The sequence below is a fragment of the Lampetra planeri genome, chromosome 32 (genome assembly GCF_965212315.1).
Source record: "Lampetra planeri chromosome 32, kcLamPlan1.2.h2, whole genome shotgun sequence".
Lineage (NCBI taxonomy): Eukaryota > Metazoa > Chordata > Hyperoartia > Petromyzontiformes > Petromyzontidae > Lampetra > Lampetra planeri.
This window is the reverse complement of record NC_136138.1, coordinates 10,547,519-10,575,232: the sequence shown is the minus strand read 5'-3', so window position 1 is coordinate 10,575,232 and position 27,714 is coordinate 10,547,519. Positions and strand designations below refer to the sequence as shown.

The following is a 27,714-nucleotide window of genomic DNA, read 5'->3' as shown; positions in this document are numbered from 1 at the left end:
ACCACACCAGGTATTTATTTGAGACTGAGTCGATCTAGGAGAGGCCCAGGACCGGTTCAGATAATCGTCACTGGTGTTGGCCATGAGTGGGGTTTGTAGTGCAGCGCACGAACCGCTACACTACCCGTTTCCCACATGCCAACACACACAGTGCACACGCACACACACAAGCGTGTAGAAGTTTCCACCAGCACACAGCTTGTTGTGAGCTCTGGGAATTAGGAGACAAACAGTGCTGGCTTGGGCGCCGCATGCACAACAAACGGCCTCAAGCACGTGTGAACTCACACACTTTTAGATTTTTTTTGCAAGAGGTCAAAGTTTACAGAGAAGGCAACCCCACAGAGAGACGGCGAGATTTGGAGACACGAATGAATACGTGCTTGGCAATGTGATCAAAGCTGAAACGTCATTCACGCGCGCGTGAATACATTCAAGAGCGGTCCTGTGAATGGAATTTTAGAAACCCATTTCTTTTTGTTCCAAGTAACTTTACCCGTGCCTTTACTTTCCTTATTTATTTGTTTGTTCTTCGCTATTGATTTTCGGCTGAAATGTTCGAGGGAAATGCTGCGTTTGCCGTTTTTACGAGACCTCCCCGATGCCTGGTAGAGTCATCGCCACTCCTAACACACAAAGCGCTTGCCACAAATGAAGCACAATACCTTTGCTGATCTTGTCAAGAAACATAAACCATCATGCGAACTCCGGTCATCCTCGCAGCAGCGGCTTTTGACTAGCCGTGGGACAAAGACGGTCACCACATTGCGCGTTTTCATATGAGCTTCTGCGGCCGTCTGGAACGCTCTTCCTTTGCGATATTAGGAAGCCACTAGAGCAATGCACTTTTAAATCATCTAGATTGAAAACGTATTTCTTTAGAAATGCTTTTTGTGTTTAGTTTGTTGTCCTCCCCCGACAACTCCAATTCGCGCGGTTGGCTATGTACGGTGCAAAAGAAGTTCAACGTACATACATCTAGAGACCAGCAGCATCTCCGATTGGCGTTAACAGTTCGTGCATCGCTATGCACGCGCGGACTACGCACGCACAACGATTGCGCGTACGTATGGATGCGGCATTCACTTCCTGAAGAAGGTCTCGGCATGCGAAGCGAACCGCCGGACATCGTGCCGAACAACACGCGGGTGCAACCCGGATAGAAGCACACCGGAGAGAGCTTGGCAGGACTGTCGCACAGCTAAAACAGAACGCCTCCGTAGTCGTGTAATGACACGATAATTAACGTGGCAAATTTGTGTAATCGTAAAACTTTGAACGTGCCCGAAGAAACGGAGCATCTCCTTTCCCCGCAGTTTGGTGGAATGGGTCGGGCCTCCGACGCGATTGTGCTAAAGTGGGGAAAGAGAGCGAGAGATTAGTGATTAAAGAGATGTGGGTGGGTGGTGGATCGATGCGAGAGGAGGCTCGGCATTATGGCTCTCAGTTTGGGCTGTGCTCTTTTCAAGGGAAGAGAAGAGAGGAGAGAGGAAGAGGGAGGGGGAGTGAGGAGGGGGGGGGGTCGTTCAGTGTGTGGAGGAAACTGTGGGGCAGGGGGGCAGCGTGCCCTCTGCTAGCCGCTGGGATTACCCCGGCGAAATGAAAAGGGATTAGGGCCTCAGGCTTTCTTCTTCCCTCTCCGTTTTAATCCCTGAGACTCAAATCCCTCCCATCCCCCTCCCTCGCTCGCTTGCCCCTCCGTGGGCAACGAAAACAAAAAATCGGGGGGGGGGGGGGGATGAAGAAAAGAGGCAAAATTTTTAAAAAAAATAAGCGCTCTCCGCATTCTCGCTTGTAGCCAAAGCCGAAGTTATCACCATCGCTTGGCAATTAAAATACGTTCCACGCATCTCTTAATTTCCTACGTGGCACGCACATGTTGAACATTTGGATATCAAAACAAGACATTTTAACGAAACGCCTGTAACTCTCTCTGTTTAACTCTGTGCCTGTAGTGATCCTCTGTCATCCTGCCAGGTTTGATTTTAAAAAAATGTGTGCCACTTTGTCAGAAGTCGCTGTTGATTGTCCTCATCTTTTAAGGGTAGACTTTTGCCCCTTCATTTGTAAAAACGTGGAATCTCCACCACTGGCCCAGGATTTTAAATAAGCAAGAGATAATTTCCACTCCTCACTTGTTTGAGTGGGGAAACCAATGACTTTATAGTAGCCTTGTATCACTCGATGTTTCGTACGTGAGGGGGTGCAACGCTCTTAACTTTTCGTGCACATGGACTCAATAAAGGGTACACATTTGTTTCCCCGTAGGCGCGCATCGTGGCATTGCGAGTGTGTTAAGCGCACGAGTTAGATGCATCATATCGACTCTAAAAGTAAGTGAACTTGGGCAGGACAGGCTTCTAGAAGGAATGATGGTGGCCAGTGGTTGAGTCGAACCACGGAGTGGCAGCCAAAGGAGAGAACGTGTCCTGTCACAGCGGTCCACCAAGCAGTTGGAGCGATGAACTCTTGCCTGTGTGCAGGCGTGAGATGGATTGTTGCATCACAGGCTCATGAGAGAGGTGGCAGCAGTTTCAAGGGAGGCCTTCATCAAGCCACAGATTGTCCAAGGCCATTGATGATGATATAACAATGCCATTTATCTGCATTCATTGTATGCAATTAATTCATGTGACATCCCCCCCAGCCACTAGAGGCCATTACGTTTGCCAGTGTGGCAAAACCATGAAGGGTGGCGATGTGGATAGATCATGGCTGATGATGATGACGATGAACATTAATCCGTTTCAGGTTACCGAAATTGAAATTGCAATTCAATTAGTGCAGAAAGCTGGTTTAACGGGGTGACACTCAAATTTTGCACACAAAAAAAACACAACAACAGCAACAACAAAAAACCCCTGCATGTGAATTTGAAGCTGAATAACGTTTCACCAAAACCACATTTCCGGTGAAGTTTCCTGTGATTGTGGAAAGTGTGAGGCGAGCGGTCCTTCGCCGCCGTTTTGCCCCGAATTGGAAAGAGATATAATTCGGAGACAAGTGTTTGTGTTTGTTGTTTCTACAGTTCTTCGAAGGCTGATTCGGCCACAATTCTAAGATGCGTGGGCAGGAGACGGTGGCGATAGCTAGAGCTTAGAGGGGAAGGACAGGAAACCGTTACGTTGGTTTGCCATTCCGCGTCGATTGTGCAATTGTGAGCAAGCGTGCGATGACGTCGTGGTTTGTGTCATCAACTGATAATTCACAGCTCTTCGTCCAAGCTGCCCCGCGTGCTGCCACAGTTCACGGGAGCTGTGCCTCTCGCCAAGAACAATGAACCATCATCACGCTAACTCCTGTCATCCTCGCAGCAGTGGCTTTTGGCGAGACATCGAACAAAGGCGTCGGTCACCGCATCCCACCTCTTGCTCACCATCAGCCGCAGGAAGGTTCCTACCCGTCCACTTCACGGTCGATACGTGTAACCAGGCGGGAGCCGTTTGGAACGGTTTTGTTGGGGGTGAGTTAAAATGTTGCGTTTATTTAATTGTTGGGCTCAGTGTTTTTTTTCTTTTCTGAACGCGCCGCAACCCCCCCAATTCCCGTCTGCTTCGTTATGTCATCATTTGGTTGCAGCTCGCCTTAAAACAGCGTTTATTCAGCAGTGGATGGATCATGCCTTAAACTGGTGCAGGGTAAAGAGGCCAAATAGAAATACACAATGAAGAAAGCACAGTTTATCGTGTATAAACTCACGAGTCTAAACCCATGCTGACGTATAAAGCGTATATTTAATTAACCTAACGATCAGGCAGTCAAGCCTCATTTCAAAAGCACATTCATCGGGTATGGAATCTGCAAATCTGATTGGAGATTGGCTGGATGTAAACGTTTCTAAATGTAATGTACTTATACAAACATGTACAGCTCTTTGTCAATCCACTGCTGGATGAGGGTTTCCGCATGCCATTGCGGGGTCGTGGGGGTTTTTTGACTGTACCGGTCAGTGCCGTTGTGTGAAGTTGAAGAGCGTATAGCTGGGAGCATTGAAGCATCATACAATGACGGATCTTGCTACATCGCCATCTGCTGCCCACCACGAATCAGCCACAGCAGTCTATGACACCTGTGTTGTGCACGGAGGTCAATCTTAATCGTGCGAGTTCTACTGAGGCTCCACCCAGCTTAGATTCTGTGATCAGTCAGGTGCATTGCAACTGATTTGGTCACAGTCATTGTGGTGTGGACGCAGTTATTGTTTAACGCTTGGGAGGGCCATCGGATATGAACATGGATTGGCCAAACCCTGTGTATGACAGTTGGCACGCAGCGGAGGAATTTAGAAGCATGCTCTTCAGCCGTCCAGCACAGCGGTTTGTAATACCCTATTTAGTTGTTTTTTTTGAGGTGGGGAAATTTTGCAGGTTTTGTCTTCGATATAATGTTTTATGTACAATCCTGGCCGATTTGCCGGATGCCATGAGGTGGAAGACCATCATGCAAAGTGATATGGATTATGGATCGTTCCGCTGTGAGTGTTTGCGTGTATTGGCGGCGCTGCTAATGGTTTTCTGTGCAGTGGTGACAAGAAGGGCCAATCATTGGGCAAGATTGGAGAGTCCTTGAACCCGCAACCAGGCCACCCCTCCCCTCCTCCTTCCCTGCTCACATCCGCCCCAGTGTCCCGTGTCAGTCTGTGGTTTAAGGCGTCTCAAAAATCCAATCGCGCAATTTTTTTTTCTGGTTCATACTTTGCTGCCATTGTGTCAGCGTTGTGTGTGTGTGTGCCTGTAGTTTGTGAAATAATACGGAACTTTTATGGCTACTTTTGAAAATGCAATATTTTACGACCGCACACATTTCAGCCGCAAGGATTACTTGAGTTATTTTGTAATACCCTATTGAGTTTTGGTTTTTTTGAGGTGGGGAAATTTTGCAGGTTTTGTCTCGGATTTAATGTTTTATGTACAAGCGCAGTTTGCAGTCTTTTGTTGTGATTTTGGTTCTGGCTTTTTGTATGATTTTGAAAAGGCTACTGAAAATCTATTAACCTGTTTATTCAAACAGGGGGTTCTAGGTCACGTCTGAGAGCCAGGCTTGAGAGCATTGTACATGCAATCCAGTGGTCACATGACATGCAATCTGGTGGTCACATGACATGCAATCTCGTGGTCACATGACATGCAATCCGGTGGTCACATGTGCATGTAATCTGGTGGTCACATGACATGCATGCAAGACAGGATGGGGAGTTGTGTCTTCATGCTGTTTGTGAGTACACCTTTGTGTTCTGTCACGTCTGTCTGTCGGCTTAGAGTCCCAGAGTGGAATTTAATCCAGAAATGTATTGCCACGAACTGGGATTTCATCCAGGGCACTCTTACATCCGTCACAGAGAGGAGTGGCAGGCAGGTCTGATATTAGGAAGCCACTGGATCTATACTCTTTTAAATCTAGATTGAAAACGAATTTCTTCAAAACTGTTTTTTGTGTTTCGGGTTGTTGTCCTTCCCCCGCACCTCCGATTAGCATGGTTGGCTATGTACGGTGCGAAAGAAGTTCAACATACGCACAGGTTCACCCAGAGGTGGGTAGCCTCACACAAAAGAGGGAGGGGGGGGGTAGAGGCACAACGGGCCTGTTTTATGTCGGTGAATGAGTAAGGGTTCTGCACGTGCCTCTCCTGCCTGGGCCTCTCGTACCGTGCCTCCAGGAACTTAAACTATGAAACAAAAAATTGAATTTTTTGTTGTTATTCTACCAGGTAAGGCCCACCGAGCTGTATAGCTCTTTTTCAGAAGCGACCTGGCCGCAAATGATAGCTCAGCGAAGTGGCTTACCACCGTGTGGAATTTAAAGTGGCCAAATGCTCTGAACGCGTGAAGCTTTGGGCGCCCCTGGTACCAAGACAACCTGTGGCATCATTCACAAGAGGCAGGCCAGGTGTGTACCCATGCCGGGGAAACATTGAAGGACAATTGCCGAAGTGTCCCTCCCCGATTGTTTCCTGCCATTGAATGCTTCGCTGCGCGTACCGAGCGGAATTTCTCTCGGCCAAAACTGCGACGGCCTAACTTAAAGGCTCATTATTTTGCACATAGCTTATGAATAGCTCATAAATGAAGTGGACAAAGCGAGATAAGTTTTAAGCACAGTTGAGCTTTTCAGTTTTGTTTATTCTCGTTGGCTGTGCGTGCTGTCTAGACGATTGTTTTTGCCTTTCGAATTTGGTCTGCAATCACTTCCTTACAGAGTAATTATCTCAACTATCCTCTGTGTGTTGCAAGCTTCTTAAATCCCCCCCCACCCCGTGCCCCCCCCCCCAACTCGCCTTGCGTGTGGTGGGGTTAGCTGTGGGTACTGCCATCTCTTCTAAAACATCTTGCCAGCATGGAATAGTAGGCCAAAGATACCCTCTAGAGAAGTGGTTCTTAACCTTTACTGCAGCCTAGTTCCCCATTGATTCTCAACCATAAAAAAGTGTATAATGTTAATAAATACGTAGAGGTTTGATGAAACAAAGTAGTTGTGCCCGTGCTTGATTTGTCTTTTTGATGATTTACCTTCTAAAAAAAATCTGCCCATGGCTCGCACCCCCAGCAAGGGCATCTCGCACCCCCAGGGGGTGCAGGGTGCACCCCAGGTTAAGAAGATCCACTGCCCGAGAGGGAGGTGGCCGTCTAGAGCTGCCCTCTCGTTGAGGCCCCTTCCGACAGTGGTGGCGTGGTGAGCGAGCCGTTGCAGGGCTGCCCCTTTACCTTTTGCCTCAACCCGATCCGGCGCCTCGAGCCGTGCCGCATGGCAGGCGAGGTATAAATAACAAACGCTGATGACGACGACGATGACGACGACGATGTGGAGGCATGCTGTCCGTGCAGACCGATCCCTTGCTTTCCCCGATACCGTGAGCGTTGCCACTTGCGACTCGCGTTACCACCGCCTTTACCGTTTGCCACCCTTCGCATCACCACCACTACCACCTCCTCCTCTTCTACACTCGCTACCACTCCTTGACTGCACACACTGTTACCACGTGCGCTTTAGTGGCCGTCTGGAACGCACTTCCTTTCCGATATTAGACAGCCACTGGAGCTGTACACGTTAAATCATTTCGATTTAAAACTGATTTTTTCTCAACTGATTTTTGTGTTTAGTTTGTTGTTTTTCCCCTGCACCTCCGATTAGCGCGATTGACTACGTACAGTGCGAAAGAAGTTTAACATACACACGATGATGGTGGCGGCGGCGATGGCAGAAGTCTTTGTGGTGCTCATTAAGGGTGTTCGCGGAGAATGCTCCGGCTTGTTTTGGGGAGCCGGCTGTAGCCGCGAGGCGTTGTGGTGGGCGCGCCGCTCGTGTGCTGTCGAGGCGTGCCGTGGCGTTGGCGTTCGCCTCGCTTGCGTACGGTGAAAATGCGCGCGAGCACGTCGGGGAAACAAAAAAGCCGGGGCGTTAAAAAATGAAAAAAATTAAAACGTCAAAATAAAATGCGATTGCGGACAGCCGGCCTTTCCACTGCAGCGCGTTCGCGGGGCTTATTGATGTCCGCGGTGCATTCCCTCTGATGTTTATCGCTTGCGTAAACCATAACACACGCCGTGTTATTGTTGCTGTGCCACCAGTGCGTCTTGAAAGACAAACTCTTTTTCTTTTAAGTGCCTGGCAACTTTGTGCACGACCGAACGACACGGGATTATATTTATGGTTTAGCATGCTACGCTATCGATACGCCAGCTCTAGTTCGATTCCCGGCCACAGCTAGCATTAGTGGCGAGTTATAGCTGCAACCGGTCTTAGCCTCCCCCCATCCTCATCAACCCGCACTGACCAGCGTGGTGAAGTATGGTCAAATAACTCCCATGGGAGAGGCCTTCCGCAACAGAATTCGCACAGGGATGTAGTCATCATCGTAAACCATTATTGTTATGCTTCCTACAGACACTGTTGCTTCATAATAACATTTTTGGCCGAGGCCACATTGTGATCTGGCCATTTTTTTGTTGTGACACAGATCAGCCATGAATTGTAACATTGTTGGTGTTACAGACATCGTTAAGATGCATTGTGTATAGCAATTGGAGTACTATACTGTTGTTTAAATTTGATAGTAATTTATCATTACTGAAGAGGTGTGGGAAGGCCTTTATCGACTTTCAGATGCGCTTCTGCGGCCGTCTGGAACGCTCTTCCTTCCGATATTAAGGAGCCACTGGAGCTATTCACTCGATTGGAAACTCATTTCTTTAGAACTGCTTTTTGTGTTTAGTTTGTTGTCCTTCCCCCGTACCTCCGATTAGTAAAGTTAGCCACGTGCAGTGCGAAAGAAGTTCAACATGCATATATATATGCATCGACAGCAGTGGTATTTATAAAAGGCTGTAGGTTATATGTTTATTGGATAATGTTCAGAGTTTTTGTATATTTCTGTGCACAGGCAGAGGAACGATTTCATTTGTGAGAGCTCTTTGTGCCAGCTGCGCAGACTTCGCGATGGCTCTTCAGGGTCACAGCCGCGTGCGGTTGTGTTCCTGGTGGAGCAGAGTCCTCCGAGTTTGGCGAGATACAGGTTCACCTCCGTTGATCCCTGTGGTTAGAGGGGTTTTTTAAAAATGTAAGTTTGCACTTTTTATAATGGTCAAGATGTCTCCACAGCCGGTGCCATTGAATTCCACCACGCGTCGCCATCGCCCCCGTGCCTTTGTCTCGCCCGTTCCTGTGGTTGTTGTGAAGTCAACAACACCCCGACCTGCAAGGCCCTCTCAAGTGAAGTCGATTTTATTTTCTCTACACACACGTGCAGAGCCTTTCTGGTGTAAATCCAGCACTCAAAGCGCTATCATTACATTGCTTCTCGCCGCCACCACCATGGGACTTTAGGCCTTGCCTTGGGTGTCTTGACTTCTAGATGTCACTCCAAAGCATGTCTTGGAAACTTGCCTCCTCACAATCTGCACATGTCCCACCTATCACAGCCTCCTCGTCCTCATTGCACCCTACGGCAATCTCTTTTTTTTTATTCTTGGTTCTTTCGGGAAAGTCACGTAGAAGGGAAATAATAAAATAATAGAAATAAAACATAATAAAATAATTCTCACGACGTTTCGGCCACAACGCAAGCAGCCGTCCTCAGGTGAAGACCAGGTCTGTCGTGGAGACAGCGTCTGAATAAAACACCAACAGGCTTGGCAGCGCACATTTAAGCTGGGTTGGAGGGAGAAGAGCGCCTTGACAAAAGAATTTGCATATCAAGAGGAATTTAGCATATTTATGGACGGCTGCTTGCGTTGTGGCCGAAACGTCGTGAGAATTATTTTATTATGTTTTATTTTTATTATTTTATTATTTCCCTTCTACGTGACTTTACCGAAAGAACCAAGAAGATGAATCCCTGCAGTCACGAAAGCTTTAAATTGAAAAGCAATCTCTTTATTCTAGATGCATACGGGCTTCCAGGTTATTTTCACTGTCATTCCATCAAGTGCCCAGTATCCTGTGCGTGTGCCTGTGTTACATGGGTCGCCGCGGTGGTGAGATGTTAACTACCTCGCCTGGTATACAGGAGTTCGTCAGTTTGATCCCGAACCTGACGCCTGCTATATATTTTGAGTTTGAATGTTCTCCCCGTGGTCGTGTGGATTTTACTCCAGGTCCTCCGGTTTTTCTCTGCCCATTTAGAATCAACGTCACGCTTTTAGAGTATTTGGCTGCTATACATCTCCATGTGATAAGCTATCATTTGTGGCCAGGTCGCTTCTTGAGAAAGATCGATACTGTATAGCTCAGTGGGCCTTACCTGGTAAAATATGAAAACAAGTTTACAGTTTAGTTTATATTGTTGATTCTCTCGGTAAAGTCACGTAGAAGGGAAATAAAAAAAGATTGCAACACAAGCAATCATCATCAGGTGTGAAAACCACGGCAAGAAAATTTGAAAAAAGTGGCGGTTTTTTCTTAACGTTATTATTTCCCTTATACGTGACTTTACCGAAAGAACCAAGAATATGAATCCCTGCAGTCACGAAAGCTTTAAATCGAAAAGTCGAGTTTATATTTCAATGCAAATAAATCTAATGCTTTTTTTATGCAGCGTCGTTAATGCAGATTATGTCTCGAAACCACGTGAAATATATATTTTTTTATCTCGTAGAGTGTTCGCACTCAGGGCAGGAACGCAGTCCGAACCTTTTTCAAGAGTTCACCAAGCTCTGTGGTCCTATATTTGGATGTTTGGCTAACTCTGCTAATGAGTATTTGCAATTGGAGATTATCAAATTTGAATGGCACAGAATTGCATTGAAAAGATCCCTTTGCATTGATTACTTTCAGTTGCATTAATGCAATCGAACAACTCGAGGCAGATATGGAAATTCCATGTTTCTATGGCGGGGTTCATGAGCCAATGTCGCGAACGTGGGAACACTGGAAATGTTTATTTATTCTGGTGTGCCATTGCAATGAAAAAGCATGGTTAGGAAATAGCTCTGCTTCCAATTGGGAGTTCGTGAATCCAAATCTTGGCTCAGGTCATCCCATCATCTCTCTGGGGTGGGTGAAATGGGCACCGATTGGTGTGCGTTGTACCACTCAAATGGAGAGGTCACTAGCAGTTGACCTTTGGAGTAGATACCTCACTCCGTTAGTAAGTAACCAGCTCACTATTGCAAAAGGAGATGACCATCATCCAAATTGCATCTCAACATTGGAACTCTCCATCTTCAAGCCAACAAAAAACTAAACCTAGTCTTCATGTTAGGTCACACATCAAATATACAAACATATTTGACTAATTGTCTCCCAAATTATCTCCGAATGTGCTATCATGTCACGAGATGAAGTGGCCACTCGGATCTCTCACGAACAGTTCATCCCATCGTGATAGAGAATGGCCCACAGAAGCGGATATTACACGGCTACTTCTGAGACCTCTTCGAGTGCCCTCTGGTACACGCGGTAGAGTGAGGCGCTTTCCCAGGCACGAGAGTAATTTCTGTCGCATGATGGGTTGTGACGCACAGACATTTTCATTCTCAGAGCTGGAATTTAGCCAGATAAAGTTGCGACACCAAATATAATGTGGCGGTCTTCATTTATTTTTTTTATTATGCAGCTATTAGTAAGTGAGTCCATTATCTCGCTGCACTTAAGAACCCCTGAGCCATCGTTAGCCACGTCGCTCAACCTTTATTTTACTTTACGCCACCTTTAGAGAAAGAGCGGTTCGATGGAAACATCGCTGTAGATCGGCCGATCTAAACTTTTTGCGGCGGCCGCCGAGAAGGCGTTGACGCGAGAGAAGGTGCGCGCGACTGCTCCTCCCGTGTTGCTCCTCGTGGCGGTTTAACTTCATCGTGGCCGCGGGCCAGGGCTCGGCTTTCCTGACACTGCTGCCCTGAACTGACCCGGCGTGCATCGTATTCATACATCATTCACTGTCCGCGCTTCACGACGGATTAGCATACGCGAAAACTGGTCGGGTACGCTTAGGCGCGCCTAATTAGTGTGCAACACAGCACGGGCGTCTGTACAAGTCGACGGGTCGTACACGCGCCCGTTGGTTAAACGCTCGTGGCAGCGAGAGTTGTTTTTTTTCTCCCGGGGGGGGGGGGGGGGTTGAGATAGAAACAGAAAACTAATAAAAGCGCCGTTCGCGACTTGGACTTGTGCTCAAAGTAACGCCGCGGCTCGTGGTGAACTCGTTTCTTTAACGCTTTTTTTATTACGAGAACCTGGAATCAATTGTAAGGAGGGACACTCTGCTTTCTCTTTTTTAATGACTGCCAAAGAGGGTTGAACGTTTCCGCGCATTTGCTTTGTCCGTCTGTCTTGGGGGGGCAGCGGGGGGGGAGGAGTAGCACATTATCCCTCGTACATATAGTCTGATATGGAAAATATGGACAAAACTTTAGTGTAATGTTTTATAGGTATTCGGGACTTACCCGATTGAACACCTGACATTCATCAAAGGGCTGCCCCGATCGTGGAGAAACAAAAACAAATGCATGTTGATAAAACCTGAATAATCCATGCGCAAGTATGATTTTTCTTTCTTGTTTAATGGCACTTGATATAGATTTTTTTTTCTGTCGTGTTGGGGCGATGGGTGCAGATAAGGCAGCAGGTCAGTTTCTGACATCTGTGCATTAAATAATTCCAACAGACTGCGTCAAAAAAACAATGTAAATAGCTGTTGGGATGGTGGTGGTTTATAATTTGTATGTTGGCATTCATTCCATTCACGGGCAAGTTATGGAGAGAAAGCATTTTTTTTATCAAGGAAATTTGCACTGCACATCGACTGTAAATGTTCGCAAATACCAAACTGCGTCTGTCGTTTATCATGCTTACTCACGTAACCTAGATACGTAACCTAGATACACGTTCATGAAAAGCACATCAAACAAAATCGGTTTGTCTTATTGTGCGTGCTCCAATAAAGGGAAATAGTTGCACCTAACCGTCTACTGATCATGGCCCGATGTCCTTGACGCCCGCTATAACATGACCCCATGCTCCAGCAAGCTTTGACCAGTGGTTATCTTCGTTGGGGAATTTAGGCCACCAGTGCGTGGACATTCCCTGTTACCATGTCAGGGGACAGTTTTTTCGAGAGGACGACCACCCGTGACTTCACGCTGGACTCCCTCTCCCTGGCAGTCAGATGAATTGTCACAATTTACGGTCGCAGCTTTCTCTCGGTCTTACCTCATCGTTTGTCCTGCTTCCCGTAGGTTCTCTCCCCGTTTGTACGGCTTTGTTCGCCGCGCGAGCCGAAATTCAATATGGGCCCATGATGAGCATTCACTGTGCAGCAAGTCACAGCGATAATCGATTCTTGCACGCACGATTTGAAGCAAGTGTCTTGAACGTGACAATTCCATTTGAAAATTCATTTCGAGCCGAATTTTCATCAGTTGGTGCAGCCTTTGTAGGGGTCGTAATTTTATCAACCCCTGACAGATGATGGTGATGATGGGGCTGTTTGCGACCCTGGCCAGAATTTCACTTGACGATTCCACAACAGATAGCCTTCCCAAACAACTCAAGTTCTGCCCCTATGATAACTACCTCATAATAATAACAACAACAATAACTATACTTAAAGCTGTAACAATAAAAAGAAACCCCCCAAAGGGTGGAGAAAAAAAACCCGCTTCAGCCACGTCTCTTCCAAACTTCTGAGAATGGGATTTGTGAGAATGCGGGTGCCCGAATTGGGCATTCCTTTGCCTGAAAGCTTCATTCATCGTGCACCCCCAGGGTAGGGGTTGCTCGCCGGAGCCGCACGGAGCGGATGAGTCGTGCCGTCCAAGTCGAAATATGCGGCAAACCGGAATGGCCAAACGCGGGAACGGGGACACGCGCGCGCGCTCGTTCGCTCGCGTGTGCACCTGCGTTGTGTACGCGCGTGTTTACCCTTAGCGGGCGTGTGCAGGTATGGGTTGTGGCCTCGTTCGCGACGGGCTTGGCGTGCGCGCGCGCGCGAACCCGTGGGTTGTCCGCGGGGTGCGTGGCGGTCGTTTTTAACGGACCGTGTTTGGTGGGCCGCGGCCACTGTCGCTGTCCCCCACGTCCCCCTCCAACACGCAGCGGTGCGGCTAAGAGGCGCCAGTGATGTTTTGGACAAAAATCGCGGTGATTTTGAGAGTCGTTTTTTCTGCAGGCGACAGAACCTTCACCGGTTCGCCGCGTCACACGAAGAGTAGACTCAGTACTCAAGTCACCAGCCGTTAGTTGCGTTGGTTTAATATAATTCATCTCCAGTGGAGTGGGGGCCAAGCTTCACTCGTCCGAAAACCACTTGAAACGCTTCACTGGTAGGGCACCCCCAACTTACAGAGTGCGGCTACGTGTGTGATTGTCATTGAGAGCGGTGGCGCAGTGGTTAGCGCACTGCGCTCTGAACATCATCACGACCTCAATTTGATTCCTGGCTGGCCTCGCCGAGGTCAACTCGGGTGATTGAGACCGGCGCTGACGACCGACCGTGGTGCTACCATACCGCCGCTTGGGGCTCTGTTCAGAGGCTACACGGCAGATCTTTGTCTCCATGGACGTCTTGGCAGCACAGTCTGGCTTCGGCCTCTCCTAAGTCGACTCGGCATAAAATGATTGCCCGTTGTGGTGCGTCAGCATCTCGGGGCAGCCCGTCACACTGGCAGCGCTGCGTGGTGTTGCCGTCAACTGCTGCCTTAGCAGGTTCTCACTGGCATAGCCGAAGCTCGTCTCGGCAGTCTGCGACACTCAACGGAAAACCTTTGTGTTGTTTTTTTTCATCAAACCCCCTCGCGAGACAAGCATTCATGGGTTCCAGCGACTGTTGATTAATCATTATCTACTCCGTTCTCTAGCAGCCACAGGAAGTGAGCGTTGTTTGCCAAGACAAGTGCTGTTTGCTGCCTATTGAACGCAACGGCCAGCCTCCTCGGGTGTCGTTAACCCGAGACCGATGATGCCGATGATGCCAATGATTGCCGCGGGAGAGCGGGAGAGGGAGAGCGGGAGAGGGAGAGAGATCGAGGGAGTGAGATGAGAGAGAACGCGAGAGAGACGTCGGCGGCTACGGGGTACAACAACTGACAGCAGGGTGGTGTGAAAAACAAGAATAAGGTGTACCCAATTCTTATAATGTTCAAACACCAAATATGAACCTTTTTCAAGGCATCGAGTCTGCATTAACCACACACAGTACTTTGTGGTGAACGTGCAAACGTGCTCTGATAGTATATGCATTGTATGTTGAAGCTGATTGGCCTACACCAGAGACGGCCTTCTTTATAGTTTGGTTCCAGAGGTCTGTTCGTAAGTCCAGCTTTGCTCCTGTCGATTCCAAACATGTTGTACGGCGTGTACACTAACCATGGAGAATGGCTTGAAAAGTTGTAAAATCTCCTGTAGATGCAGATGCCACTGGTTCTTCACGTTCTTCAGATGTAGATGCCACCACCGCCATCTATTGCGCGGCAGTTGAACTTACGACTCTCGGTCCGAACAGGCAACTGGACATCGGGACAGGTTTGTTCGTATCTCTGAAAGTTCGTAAGTCGAATGTTCGTAAGTAGAGGAGTCTCTGTACTGGAACAAAAAAGGTTCCATGACATAGCAGTGGACACAAGGCAGAGGTCGCAAACGGGGTTTGATTCCTTACCCGTACCCGGCCGCACCAGGGTCGCAAATGGGTACCCGTACCCGTACCTGGCCGGGTACGGGTAGCCGGGTATCGGGTAGGGTACGGGTATCGGGTACCCGGTTGCGACCTCTGACGCAGGGCGTGCTCGGCACTGTGACGCCCAGTCGGTGGCGTTCCTTTGCTGGTCTCATTATTCAGCTGATGTACGATGACGCCAGTTGTCTACACGTAGGAAAGCTTCGCCGAGTCTCATACGTCTCAGGGAATGGTCCGACTTTGAGACGTTTGGCCAATTCTGTTGCCGTGGCTTCGAATGTCTTTTTTGTTATCCCCCCACCTCGCACCTCTCGATTAGCACGGCTGGCTATGTACGGTACTAAAGAAGTTACGTACATACCCAGATAAATCCCCGTACAAGGTGGTAACGCTTAAAGCTCAACGCAGATCGATTCGAGAATCGATTGCTGTTCAAGCCATCTCCTTGACTAACTCAAATCCCAGGCTTATATCGATGTTTGTTTCAGTCTATTCGTTATAAATACATGTTACGTACTTCGATTGCCGCTTTGTCAAAGGTGGCAATCGAACGCTGGGTCGCTGGGTTTGTGACTTGGTGCACTAACCAAGACGGCGGTCACCGCTCCGCGTGCTTTCAGACGCGCTTCTGCGGCCGTCTGGAACGCCTTCCCTCCGATATTAGGAAGCCGCCGGGAGCTCCGCACTTGAAATCGTCTAGATTGAAAACGCATTTCTTGAGAACTGCCTTTTTGCGTTGAGTTTCTTGCTTGCCTCCGCCCCCCCCCGGCACCTCCGATCAGCGCGGTTGGCTACGTACGGTGCGAAAGAAAAAGTTCAACGTGCATTGCTTACGTCGCAAAAGCTCCTTGGCCGCTTGGTCTGCTGCGGTTGGCTCGACGAGGTGGGCGGGGAGGGGGGGCACGTGGCCGCACACGTTGTTGGCTTGCAGCACCGTTAGGTCACACGATGTTGTGTCTCTCGCCGATTTTCATTTCACTTTTGTTTTTCTTCCCCCCCCCACACCCCCCCCCCCATGCTGTCAGAGTTGATGCATTTTGTTTTGCGGGCGTTCGCGTGTGCACGTGCTGCGTAATTGCCATCGCGGACTCTTTGTTTCTGGCAGGGTAATTGAATTTGTGCGAGCTTGCCTCTCGTCGTGTTGAATATTTTGCTCTTTCAAAGTAGAAGTAAACACGACCAGGCGTACTTACGTCCGTGCGCGCGCAAGAGTGGGGTAGTTTAAGTCCAAATGCCTTGGATAAGAGGCATTAAGCACTTCAAGTGGCACTAATTACATTTGCATTGGAACAAGAGGGCTTGGAGAAATTTAATTAGAGTAATTTGGGGTAATTAATTTATTTGGGGGCAGTGACTATTTGCCACACTAATTGCCCAAATCTCCATTCGAGGGAACACCAGAATGGTAATTGGGCGTAACATTGAGAGAATAAAGGATTTGTGACTGCACAGCTACATGACATCAGCACAGCAAGCCACTGATCATCTGTTGTACTCGACTGAGAGGGGCCCTCTACAGCCTCCTCCAGTAGAGGCCCTTCCACCAACTGTGCCCTGAGCTGATTCACTACTAGGGCTGCACATTTTGTCTTTATAATTTCATTTGCCAAAAGGTGTTTTTTTATTTCTTTCTTTTACCCACATTTGAACGGACTTCCTTCACTGCGACCTCAACCCGGTATCACCTCGACTCTCCCCCCCCCCCTCCTCATGACCCCTCAACCTCATGACCCCCCCCCCCACCTCGCCCCCCCACCCTCCTCCACTTTCCCCCCCACCTCTACCCACCCCCCAAACCCCATTCTATATTCGCTGCCCAATCTCCCACGCCCCCCCCCCCCCCCGTTAGATTTGGCACGGCTTCGTTATTTTAAGGGCAGCCGTATAACGAGGGCTTAATGAGCGTTTGCCGGTGCCGTCTCGTCTCCTAATTACCACCCGCTGCTAGCACCCCATGCGGCCCGCTATGAAGGACTCCCTGAAATGCGGCCAGGAGTGACACCACCCCCCCCTGCCTCCCCCCCACCTCCACCCCCCACCTCCACCCCCGCCTCCACCCCCCTCCACACCCCCTCCACCCCCCCACCTCCACACCCCCCCTGCCCCCCCTGCCTCCATCCCCCCACCTCAACCCCCCCGTCTCCACACCTCCCCCCCCACCTCCACACCCCCAACCTCCCCCACCCCACCTCCACACCCCCCCCCCCAACTCCATACCCCCCCGCCTCCACCTCCCTCACCTCCCCCCCACAGCCGCCACCACCTGACCCCCCCCTCCTGCCTGCCCCCCCCACCTCGCAGCCCCCCCCCCCACCCTCCTCTGTCCGCATTCCGCTGCATTGCTGAACCAGCCACCACCAACCAGACACCGTTATTCCACCCAGACAGCGAACCATCCCCCCCACCACCCCCCACCCCCCCCGTGTGACCGTCTTTGTCAACTTGCAGCCGTGATTTGAAAACGTGTAACTTTGAGTTTGAATTGAATTCGTACGAATTCGGATGTAAACATTACCGCACACCGCATCGGCCCATGCAACTTGAACCGGCACCGTTTATCTAGATTTTTTACGTGCCTTTGATATATTTTTATACACATGTATACTTTATTCTCCAGATTATAAGATGAACTTTCCGCCCCTGTATTTTAAAAGATGAGTAACCGGGAGGCCGTGTGTGTGACCAGATCTTTAAAACTTTACTGTCACGGCACACGTTTTTGGGTCTGTCTTCATTTCAGGAACGTCTCATTATTCCACGAATAAAGAGTCTTGTTTTTACATCGTAACTGCAGGGGTTACACAAGCCGATTAAATCATGTATGAATAACACAAGCAAACATCGAATATATACACACACACGATTTGATGCGCATCGTGAGCATAGGCATTTATATTTGATTGAAAAGTCATTGCATCATTAAACTCATAGCCAATAAGTTCTGTAGTCTCGTGAAAAGGTTTGCACAGAATCAAAGGTTGGGTGGAAAATACAGCCACCCGTTGAATTGTGCCGTGCTGCAACAGATTGTCACAATTCAGGGTGACGGTTCAATTTGAGAATTGGCTCTTTAGTTCATTTTTTTTACCGTGCCATTTCTATTGCGTGTTGCTCACTCCTTGAGATGTAAGATGTGACATCGTGCATATCAATAGTGCGAGACTCAACGCGTCGATGTGTCCGTCACACCTCGCAGAGGTAAGTGAGAATTTCGGGCACCGTTCCTGCGGAGCAGAGTGAGCAGGGCACGATTTCAACAAACAGTTTTCATTTTACCTTATTATATGTATTCGTCCGTCTTTCCATTGGTAGGCGTGTGGACTTGGGGCCGACGAGCAAACTTCTCGACCTTCAGAGCACCGCGATTTCACACCGTTGCTTGTGTTGTTTCAAGGTGTCCCTGGCAAGCCGACGGGGATGTTTGAAATTTCTTTCGGGGCCCCGAGGGGAGATCTCCTTGTGCCCTGGTATGGTTTCTAATGGGATGTGTTGTGAAGGACTTCACAAATAGCAGCCCCCCTTCCAGTATCTGTTTGAATCAGAAGAAGATCACTCGTGTGTTGCAAGTGATAAAATCGGAATTCTGCACCTTTTATACCCGGCGGTCCATTTATCAATAGTACCTCAATGATTCTAATGATCTTCTAACTGATGCTAATGACGCACTTTCTTCCCAACACGCGATTGAATGTTACGAAGCGATGGCTCGATATCTTACGGACGAGAGGGTGAAGATGTTTAAGAAGCTTTGCGGGATTTGTGGGAGACGCGTTTGAAGCTTTCAATAAAATGTTGTTTTATCTTTGATTCATTATTTTAGTCAGGCCTCTATAAATGGAGCCACATTGTAATTATAGACGCTTTTTAATGGATTGCAATGAATGATTTCTTTCACTTATTTATAGCCAGCTGACGACACATTGAGAAAATGCATTTTCCACGAGGTTGTCCTGAGCAAAACACAAGAGCTGAGATCCCTCAATGGATACAAAATCCGAGTAAACAAATATCTGTGAACAGGAGACGAGTTCAGATTTGTTTTTATATTAGATTTTCGGATTTGTGAGGACAAATTCAGATGTTGCGGGGACTTTCACATGATCTCCGTCACGTATCAACGGTCAGTGTCTGCGTGCTCACAATAGTGTCGTCACCTGATGCTACGCCGCGACACCGCTTCTTGCAATCCTTCTAGAACAATGTTGGAATTCGCACCGGTCGGTCACAATCACCTCCGCATATTGGACTGCTTTGTGTAGTGCACTTGTGTTGCGGAGACAGCAGTGGTTCAAGCAATGCACTTGGTTTCTGGATGCCCGAGTTTGATTCCTGGCCATGGCTGGGATCAGTGTTGAGTGATATCTGAATCTGTGCTGCTTGGAGAAGAACGGTCATACAAACTCATTTGGATTAACATAGGGACGTACATTTTCGTAATATTTTTTTTTTACAAATTTAAGAAATGCAAATGACATAAAAAAACAAGGCACGGAGACCTGAGCGGGACACACAGTCGCTCTATGCGACGATGACCGATGGACGAGGCTGGCCACTGAGTGACAGCCAGGGTCGGGGTCGCGCCCGAGAGCGCAGGTCCAGCGGTGGAGATGGAGCAGTGAAACTTATCGCGGTTGGGGAGCGGGGTGGATTGCGGCATTACGGGACCATGAGGAGTGGCTGAGACATGGGCGAGGCCCTTCCATTTGGCAGTGGATAGAACGTGGCCGATATTGTTTATTATGGTTTTAAATTGTATTTAATGTGTAGGCGTATTTGTTTTCTAAAGGGCAAAACTCGATGAAAGGGGGCTTGTAAAACCTGACGCCGGGAAAATATTAATAGGCGATGTGAGGGTGGCTTTAGCTGGGGGTGGGGTGGAGAGTCGGTGGTGGTTGTGGTGGTGTGGATGGGGTGACAGGGAGGGAGATCAGCGTGGGTAGTGGTGGTGGTATAGATTGGGTTGACGGAGGGTGGGGCTGCTTGTCGTGGTGTGGTTGGAGGTGACAGGCAGGGAGGGTGTTGGTGGCGGTGGCAGGGGGCGCAGGTGCTGTATCTGCTGGTCATCTCAGTCAGCCAACCCATTGCACCTGGGTCTGTCCCGTGACCTCCTGCCAGCGGGCATTCGACACTTCACATGGCCTCAAAGTGCACCTGGCCTGGCACAGGCGCCGTGGTGACGCCACCGTCACTTAGTGGCGAATGGCGGTTGTTGTTGGTGGTGGTGCGGATGGGGTGACGGAAGGGGGGAGGGTGTTGGCCGTGGTCGTGGTGGTGCGGATGGGGGTGATAGAGGGATGGAGAGTATAGGGGCTGGGAGGGAAGCTTCGTCTGAGATGCAAAAACATGACTTAACTTGAGCGTAAACACGGAGCTCACGGGGCAGCTTTAAAAGCTTGACAGAGTGCATTATTTATACAGGCTCGCCTGTGTTTGTTAAACAATCTCCACTCATACAGGGTGTGGTTTTATGAACTCGCTTTCTTGCCCCAGTTTGCATTCCTTGTGGCTGTGTGCATGTTGTATGAGTGTGTGTGAATGTGCTTTATGTACGGCCCCGTACGACGCTGCTGCTACTAGAAACACAAACACATGAGTTCGATTTCCGGCTACGGCTAGTATCGGTGTGGCGAGTGAAACCAGTGTTGGCCCTCCCCTAGGTCGACTCGGCCTTAAACGTGTGCCTTTGATGATGTGTGAATATCAGTACCGGGGGGGTAGGGGGTGATACCAAGGCGGACGGGTGTGGTACTTGGATCAGCGCACCGTTTTGACCTTTAAAGGTTCTCCCCACGGGGATCTTAATCTTAGTATATGCTACATGGGTAATTGCTAACAATGCTCTCCGCAAACGTCTGTTGAAAGCTATATGGGGGATCTTTGTCTGCACTTTGTAGTAGAGGGGTAAAAGTGCATCGAGGCGTTGATCAAATCGGTTGCTCGCGGGAAAATTGCATCGGTTCGTGCTTGAGATTCGTTTGCAGTGTTTGTGATTTGTTTTTGGTGGCACACGGTTGGGTAATCTGGTCTGGAAATTGCGACATTCATTTACTTGGGGGGGCCAGATTGTTACAGGCCCTGCTGTCAAAAAGTTCGGTAATTTTGCATTCCTTATTTCGTGATGCATACGCATACCGCAAACACTTGGAGTTCAACCTAGTTATAAGTTAACAACGGTTATTCCACGTATTCTTTGGGTCTTTCGGTTAAGTCACGTAGATAGGTCGACGACCGCTTGTGTTGCGATCGAAACGTCGTAGTTTTTTGTTGTTTTCTTTGAACCTATCTACGTGACTTTACCGAAAGACCCAAAGAATATGAATTCCTGCAGTCACGAAAGCTTTAAGTCAAGATTATCCCACGGTTAGACTGGTTCCCACCATAGGAATGAGGAATTTCCCCTCCAGCCTTAAGGCCATCAACAGAGATGAACAGCACCACCCAAACGTAAATTTGAATAGAGAGATACCTAATTTGATCCATATTTCTGTCTTGTTAAAACGAAACTAAATTATTTATATTTTGCCAGGTAAGGCCCACCGAGCTCATCACGTGGAAGTTTATAGTAGCCAAATACTCTAAATGCACGTTGATTCTAAATGTGGAGGGGAAAAATCCACGATACTATGGGGAGAACATGGAAACAGGTGTCAGTCAGGATCGAACCCACGACCTCCTGTGTACCATGTGAGGTAGTAAACATCTCGCCACCGCAGCGCCCCCTAGTTTACATAGCAAGCCACTTTGCCATTGACTGATGGCAATATGTAAAGTCGATCTCAACTTGCAAAGAAATAACACAAACGTGGTTTCAAACTTCAATTGTGCCCTGAAATCTCCCATGGCACACGCCTGCAAGCGGTTGTTTATTTAGCACGGAACGCAAATGTCACTTTGCACATAAATAAGCGGCGGCCAAATTGTTCTCCCAAATGCGTACAAACTTCCTGATTGTTGAAAGAAAGAAAAAAATTCCCCCCCCCCCTGGAAATTTACGAACAGGCGAACTCGAGTTGCTAATCGCGCTAATGAGGCGGGCGTGCACACCCAGCGGTCATTCTCGCCCAGCGTGCGCTGGTAAACGTTGCTCACACGGGGTCAGCCCCACAAGGAGGACGCTGGGGGGCGGGGGGGCGATGTATTAATTTGCTCGCCACAAATGAACCACGATACCTCGCTGATCACGTCAAGGAGTATGAACCATCATCGCGCAAACTCCGGTCATCTTCGCAGCGGCGGCTTTTGGCTAACCGTCGAACAAAGACGGTCACCGCATCGCGCGCTTTCAGATGCGCTTCTTCGGCCGTCTGGAATGCTCTTCCTGGCGATATTGGGAAGCGACTTGAGCTCTGCACTTTTGAATCATCTAGATTGAAAACTGATTTTTGCGTTTAGTTTGTTGTCCTTCCCCTGCACCTCCGATTCATTATCAGGGCTGGCTACGTATGGTACAAAAGAAGTTCAACATACATACCAAAGGGGGTCATTTTTCCCGAACCTCGCCACACACAGCCCGACTGTAGATGGTGGATCAGGAGGGCCTCCACCGACAGGGTGGTCCCGATGTCTTGTGACCCCCATTTAAGTCTCTAAAAGTAAAACAAAAATGTAGCAACCTTTCTATAAAGCAGAAATGAACATGCAAAGGAAACAACAATGTTAGGAGGGGGTCAATTAATTTAGGGTTGCTAGACAACTGGATTCTGCCGAGCACTTTACAGGAACCTCTGGCTGCTCCTGAACGGGCATGCAAACAACACCCTCTGCTCGTTCCTTTGGCAGTTACACTGTTTGATTTCGCAATCTATTCAAAAGCACCGGGTGTACAAACAAACATTGTTTCGCTGGCTCATTTGACTTGCAAATTGGCTGTCACCGACGAATCGTAGAATAATAAAAAATAAATAAATGCTGTTTTGTATACGGGGATAACGCCCTCGCTAACAAAAATTACTTCCAGATGGTTCCTGCTTTGGATGTTTGCGATATATTTGCACTCAGGAGGAAGTTGCAGTAGCCGGAGAAAGGCCATTCATACGAGGGGGATAACGATCAAACATCGGCACAGATTTATACGTTAGTTCCCTCCTTCCGTTTGTACAGGGTATACATTTGGCTGCTGTATCCAACATGCACTTGCACTGGCGATTATTGGCAAATTGCTATCACAACGCGCACGTGAGCAGTGATTGAGCGAGACGGTTACCACGTCTCTCTGGCAGGGCTGAGCATGGAAAAATGTTGATTCCCAAAATGTGGAACAAATTTTTGTTGACCGCCGGTGGGCTGAGTCGACCCTAAAGGGTGATTTCAACTCCCAATCTTCCCATTCGGTGTCACTCAGAATTAGCAAAACTACGGGGCTAAAGAACACTTTTACACGGCCCTTTGCCAATCCACTGCTGGATGAAGGCCTCCCCAAGCCGTGCACGTATGAGGGGTTGTTTGATGGTAGTTCACGGCGTAAGTCAGCGCGGCCCCCTCGGACCGGTAGAGATATCACTCGCCACTGATATGAGCCGCGTAGCCAGGAGTGGGACCCGTAACGCCAGGTTCATAGCGCAGCGCGCTGACCACAGCGCCACCGCTCCCCTCCCTCCCACACCACGCCACTCGTTCTCAAAAGCATTTTGTCCTCACCTTTTTGTGTTTATAGCACAGGCTGCGTATGTGGCGCAGACGCCGAAACCTTTTTTTGTGCAAACAACGCCAAGCAAATACGTCGCGTTAATATTGTTATTACAGTAGAGCATTTGCATTGAACCTCTCATTGTGTAAAAGTTAATAAAAAAATATTTCCTTTCTTTTAAAGTAAAAAAAAGTCACTGGGTGCACGGCATTCGTCATCATCTAAAGTTCATGTTTGAGATCCGCTTCTTACGTTCGCGTGGTCAAGGTCAATGTGAGGAGGAGGAGGGGGGTATGGGGGCAGGGTGCTGGTCCGTGGCTGCTTGAGGGTCCAGGCGGCAGGCGGGAGGGGGGTCAGGCGCTCTGTGGGCGCTGCGATTGTTTGCGTATTGGCGTCAAGTCTGAAGGGCGTGAATAAGTTTCTTCACAATGCGGCAAGATATATGGAGATTGATTGTGTTGACTGGAGGTGTGTTTCCTGGGCGCGGGGTGGGCCGGGCGTAAGAGATTTTTTTTTTTTGACATTCATTTTGCTGCCGTAAAATGCCCAACTTTGTTTGTTGTACCGCATGCGCGGATGGAGGCGCGTCGCCGTGGCTGTATGCGAATGCAAAAGGTGTGCTGGCGGAGGCGCAGCCCTGCAAATGCTTGTTGGTCTCCACCACGGCTCAGCGGCGGAAGGGCCCTCGCTAGGAGCGAGCTCGGGAGAAGCTCCTCCACGTGTTCGCCAGACGTCTCGGAGGAGGTAGGAGCCACTCGCGTGTGACCCCCCCCGCCACCCGCGCGCGACGCACTCCGGTCGGACAGCCGTTGCGTTGCCCGATTTGCGCTGCCGAGATCGAGACGCTCGGCGATTGTTTCAACTGCTGCGCCCGGGAGATGGAATCGAGCTCTGGATTGCAAGTCCACGAGCGTGCTAAGCGTTACACCACGGCGCGCGCCACGTGAGTGCGATGTTACGTGGCCAACGGAGCTGCCTTCCTCGGCTGAGGTCGGTGGAAACGGTGACATCAGGCAGCGACTGCGGGGAATTTTTGCTCGATGCGTAATACCGCGATCGTGGGCAGCAGCATCGTGCCAGAGTTATTGTGCGTGCGTGCGCCAGCGGTAGCGTAGCAACAGTTATTTTGAGAGACACGCAGACGGACGGTTTGATTGCACGTGAAGAGAGGGAGCAAGACAGAGAGAGCGAGATAGTGTAAGTTATAAAGAAAAGGATGGAAAAGGTCTCGCCTCTGACCACACGTTTTGGTCGTTATCTGACTCAATGAGTAAGCTTCCACGTTCGCACGAAATGCAACTGATTGCGAAATAAATAAATAAGGTAGAAATTAAAAAAAGAAAACAAGATATTTCCCCGAAGTGATCATTTTGGACGAGACGGAAACTTTCTGTAAATAAACTTTTAATCGATTCCAACGACCTTAAGCAGGGGGGGGAAGAAAAAAGTTTCTAAGCGTCGGGGACGTTTTTCAGGTTCGGCGTGACCGTCGGAAGTTGTCGCGACTCTTCGTCACGCGGACGACGACCGTGCACGCATCTCGGTCTATTGCACAACACCGCCAAGCATCTAAAACAAACACACACGCAGCTTAATGCACCTTTAATCTAAACCTGCGGCATTTGCTACAGAGGATAGAGGGTGCGGCTGCTGGGCATTTCGGCCGTGCGTTTACAAATAGGCTTGCGCGCGAACATGCGTGTGCGTTAACGTGCATGTAATAATGTAAATGTATAGAGCGCCATTAATCTATCATTCTCAGGGCACGTTCTGCTTGTGCGGGAACGTGCAGATTTTTTTTACCGGGTTAACATTTGTTATGTTTGTGGATGATGCAAATCCGTTCGTGTGCAAATGTGTTATGTTTGTGCATAAACGTGCATTTTTGATATGCGAATGCAAACACAAAGATGTGTTTGCATGATGTTCAAATTCTTCATTTGGAGCAGTGGCACATCGTCTAGTGCAGGGGTCGGCAACCAAAATAACAAGAAGAGCCATTTCTTTCCAATTCGGTACAAAATTCAGTATTTCCAGAGCCGCAATGCATCTGAGTACATACTGTACATACGTACATATTGTCAAGAAGCAGCCCGTAAAGAGCCGCATGCGGCTCCGGAGCCGTAGGTTGCCGACCCCTGGGCTAGCGTCTTCTGTTGTGTCAACGTAAGTTCGGTTCCCAGCCACGGCTAACGTCATTGGCGGTCCGAGGCCAACTCTTAACTAAATCTGCATTGAGCAGCGTGGTTTGTGGTGAAATATGGTCAAACCAAACCCCCCCCCCCCACCACCTCCCCATGATCAAACAACCTCGAAGGCCTTGCCAAGCAAGCACGGTGTGTGTGGCGGGAGGCTTTGGGGGCCTTCATCCACCAGTGCAGTGACAAAAAGGCTAAGCGTTATTAATAATAATATTATTGTAACATTGTTCAACATGGAGTGATGTTGGAGAGGGCATGACCTGACCTCGAGAGTGGGTAAAACTGTGTCATAGTTGCGTTTAGTTTGCTCACTAGAGGCCCGTATTGACAGACAACAAAATATGTAAGCTGACAGTACGCCTGCTTTACATGTCTGTCCCTCGACGTGACAAACGAAAGGTTTATTTTTTCTAGACATCCCATCAGCCACCAAAGGCCTTATGGGCAGGCATCATTTGGCAGATGGCTGATCTACGATGTTTGTTTGAATCAACATTAGCGTCGTCGTCGTCATCCTGCCGTTGATGTCACGAAAGATTCATTTGCTTTTCGATTTAAAGCTTTCGTGACTGCAGGGATTCTTCTTCTTGGTTCTTTCGGTAAAGTCACGTAGAAGGGAAACAATAAAATAATAAAAAGAAAACATAATAAAAAATTCTCACGACGTTTCGGCTACAACGCAAGCAGCGTTGTAGCCGGTCAGGTGAAGACGGCTGCTTGCGTTGTAGCCGAAACGTCGTGAGAATTGTTTTATTATGTTTTATTTTGATTATTTTATTACTTCCCTTCTACGTGACTTTACCGAAAGAACCAAGAAGATTCATTTGCTTGTCCGCATCAATTCCAGCTTGTAACTTGACAACCCGGAGTAGCGCGACTTCGGGTGCCGGTGTTCCTGTCGCGATTTCCCGTCCGCACGGCGTGCCGCTGAGATGGTGCCACCGCTGTGCCGAGAGCCGGTGGAGCCAACACGCGTCTCTTGGCTCTCTGTGGCTGTGACGGCGCTGGTAATGATCCTCGTCCCCATAAGCATGGCAGCGTATTCTTGTCCCAAGCGCACGCATTAGACAGATAGATGCTCGTGTCTTGTTGTGTACGTATCCGCAACCTCCCGATTGGCCCGATTGACTCCGTACGTCGCGAGAGAGGTTCAGCACGCAGACCTACGTGTTATTTGTTTTGTTGGAAGCTGCATGCCAAGTGGTAGTGGAGTGTGGGTTTGACCACCCACCTTGTGGCACGGGAATTTTCAGTAAACCTTTTTGCGGGTTTGTAAACTCGTCCGCCTGGCGTGTAACCATAACACTTCTCACCCTGCCGCCAGTTAATGGATTGTCTCGCTTGTGTTGTCCATCTTGTTTGTTCTGCCTCAGCGGCTCCGTTAGCTTTCACGTAACATTTGCATGTGGTAGTAGTAGTAGTAAAACTTAATTATGATTTACAGCTCTTTCTCCATCCACTGCTGGATGATGGCCACCCTCCCGGGGGTGGGTAAGAACTGTCACGACCGACAGTGCGTGGGGGAAACACTGTCGGTCATGAGAGTTCTTGAAATCATACTTCACTGCGCTGGTCAGTGCAGCTTGCTTTGGTGGTACTCAAGTCAACCGAGTTCATAGCGATTGGTGCTAGCTACAGCACCGCCATGGCCCATAACATTTGCATCAATTGTAATGAGTCAATTATTACGGGCACAAATCCATGCATGTGTTGCGATGGTTGTTATAATTTACGTGGGGAGTGGTAGTGTAGCGGTTGTTACGCTGAGATACGAAGCCGGC

The 27,714-nt window shown here is 48.9% G+C and overlaps 1 protein-coding gene across 8 annotated transcripts in view; it reads left to right on the top strand.

Annotated features, from left to right (window-relative positions):
- LOC144729454 (forkhead box protein P1-like) overlaps positions 1-27,714 on the top strand; it is a 198,892-nt gene that overhangs the window by 108,906 nt on the left and 62,272 nt on the right. The window contains exon 1 of one of the 8 annotated variants that reach the window (XM_078609759.1): positions 24,125-24,476. The exons of the other annotated variants lie outside the window; for them this stretch is intronic. Within the exon in view, the coding sequence (XP_078465885.1) occupies positions 24,309-24,476 (168 nt within the window). The 5' untranslated portion in view covers positions 24,125-24,308. Of the gene's footprint in view, positions 1-24,124; positions 24,477-27,714 lie in introns of those variants that run through there. 8 annotated transcript variants of the gene reach the window in all.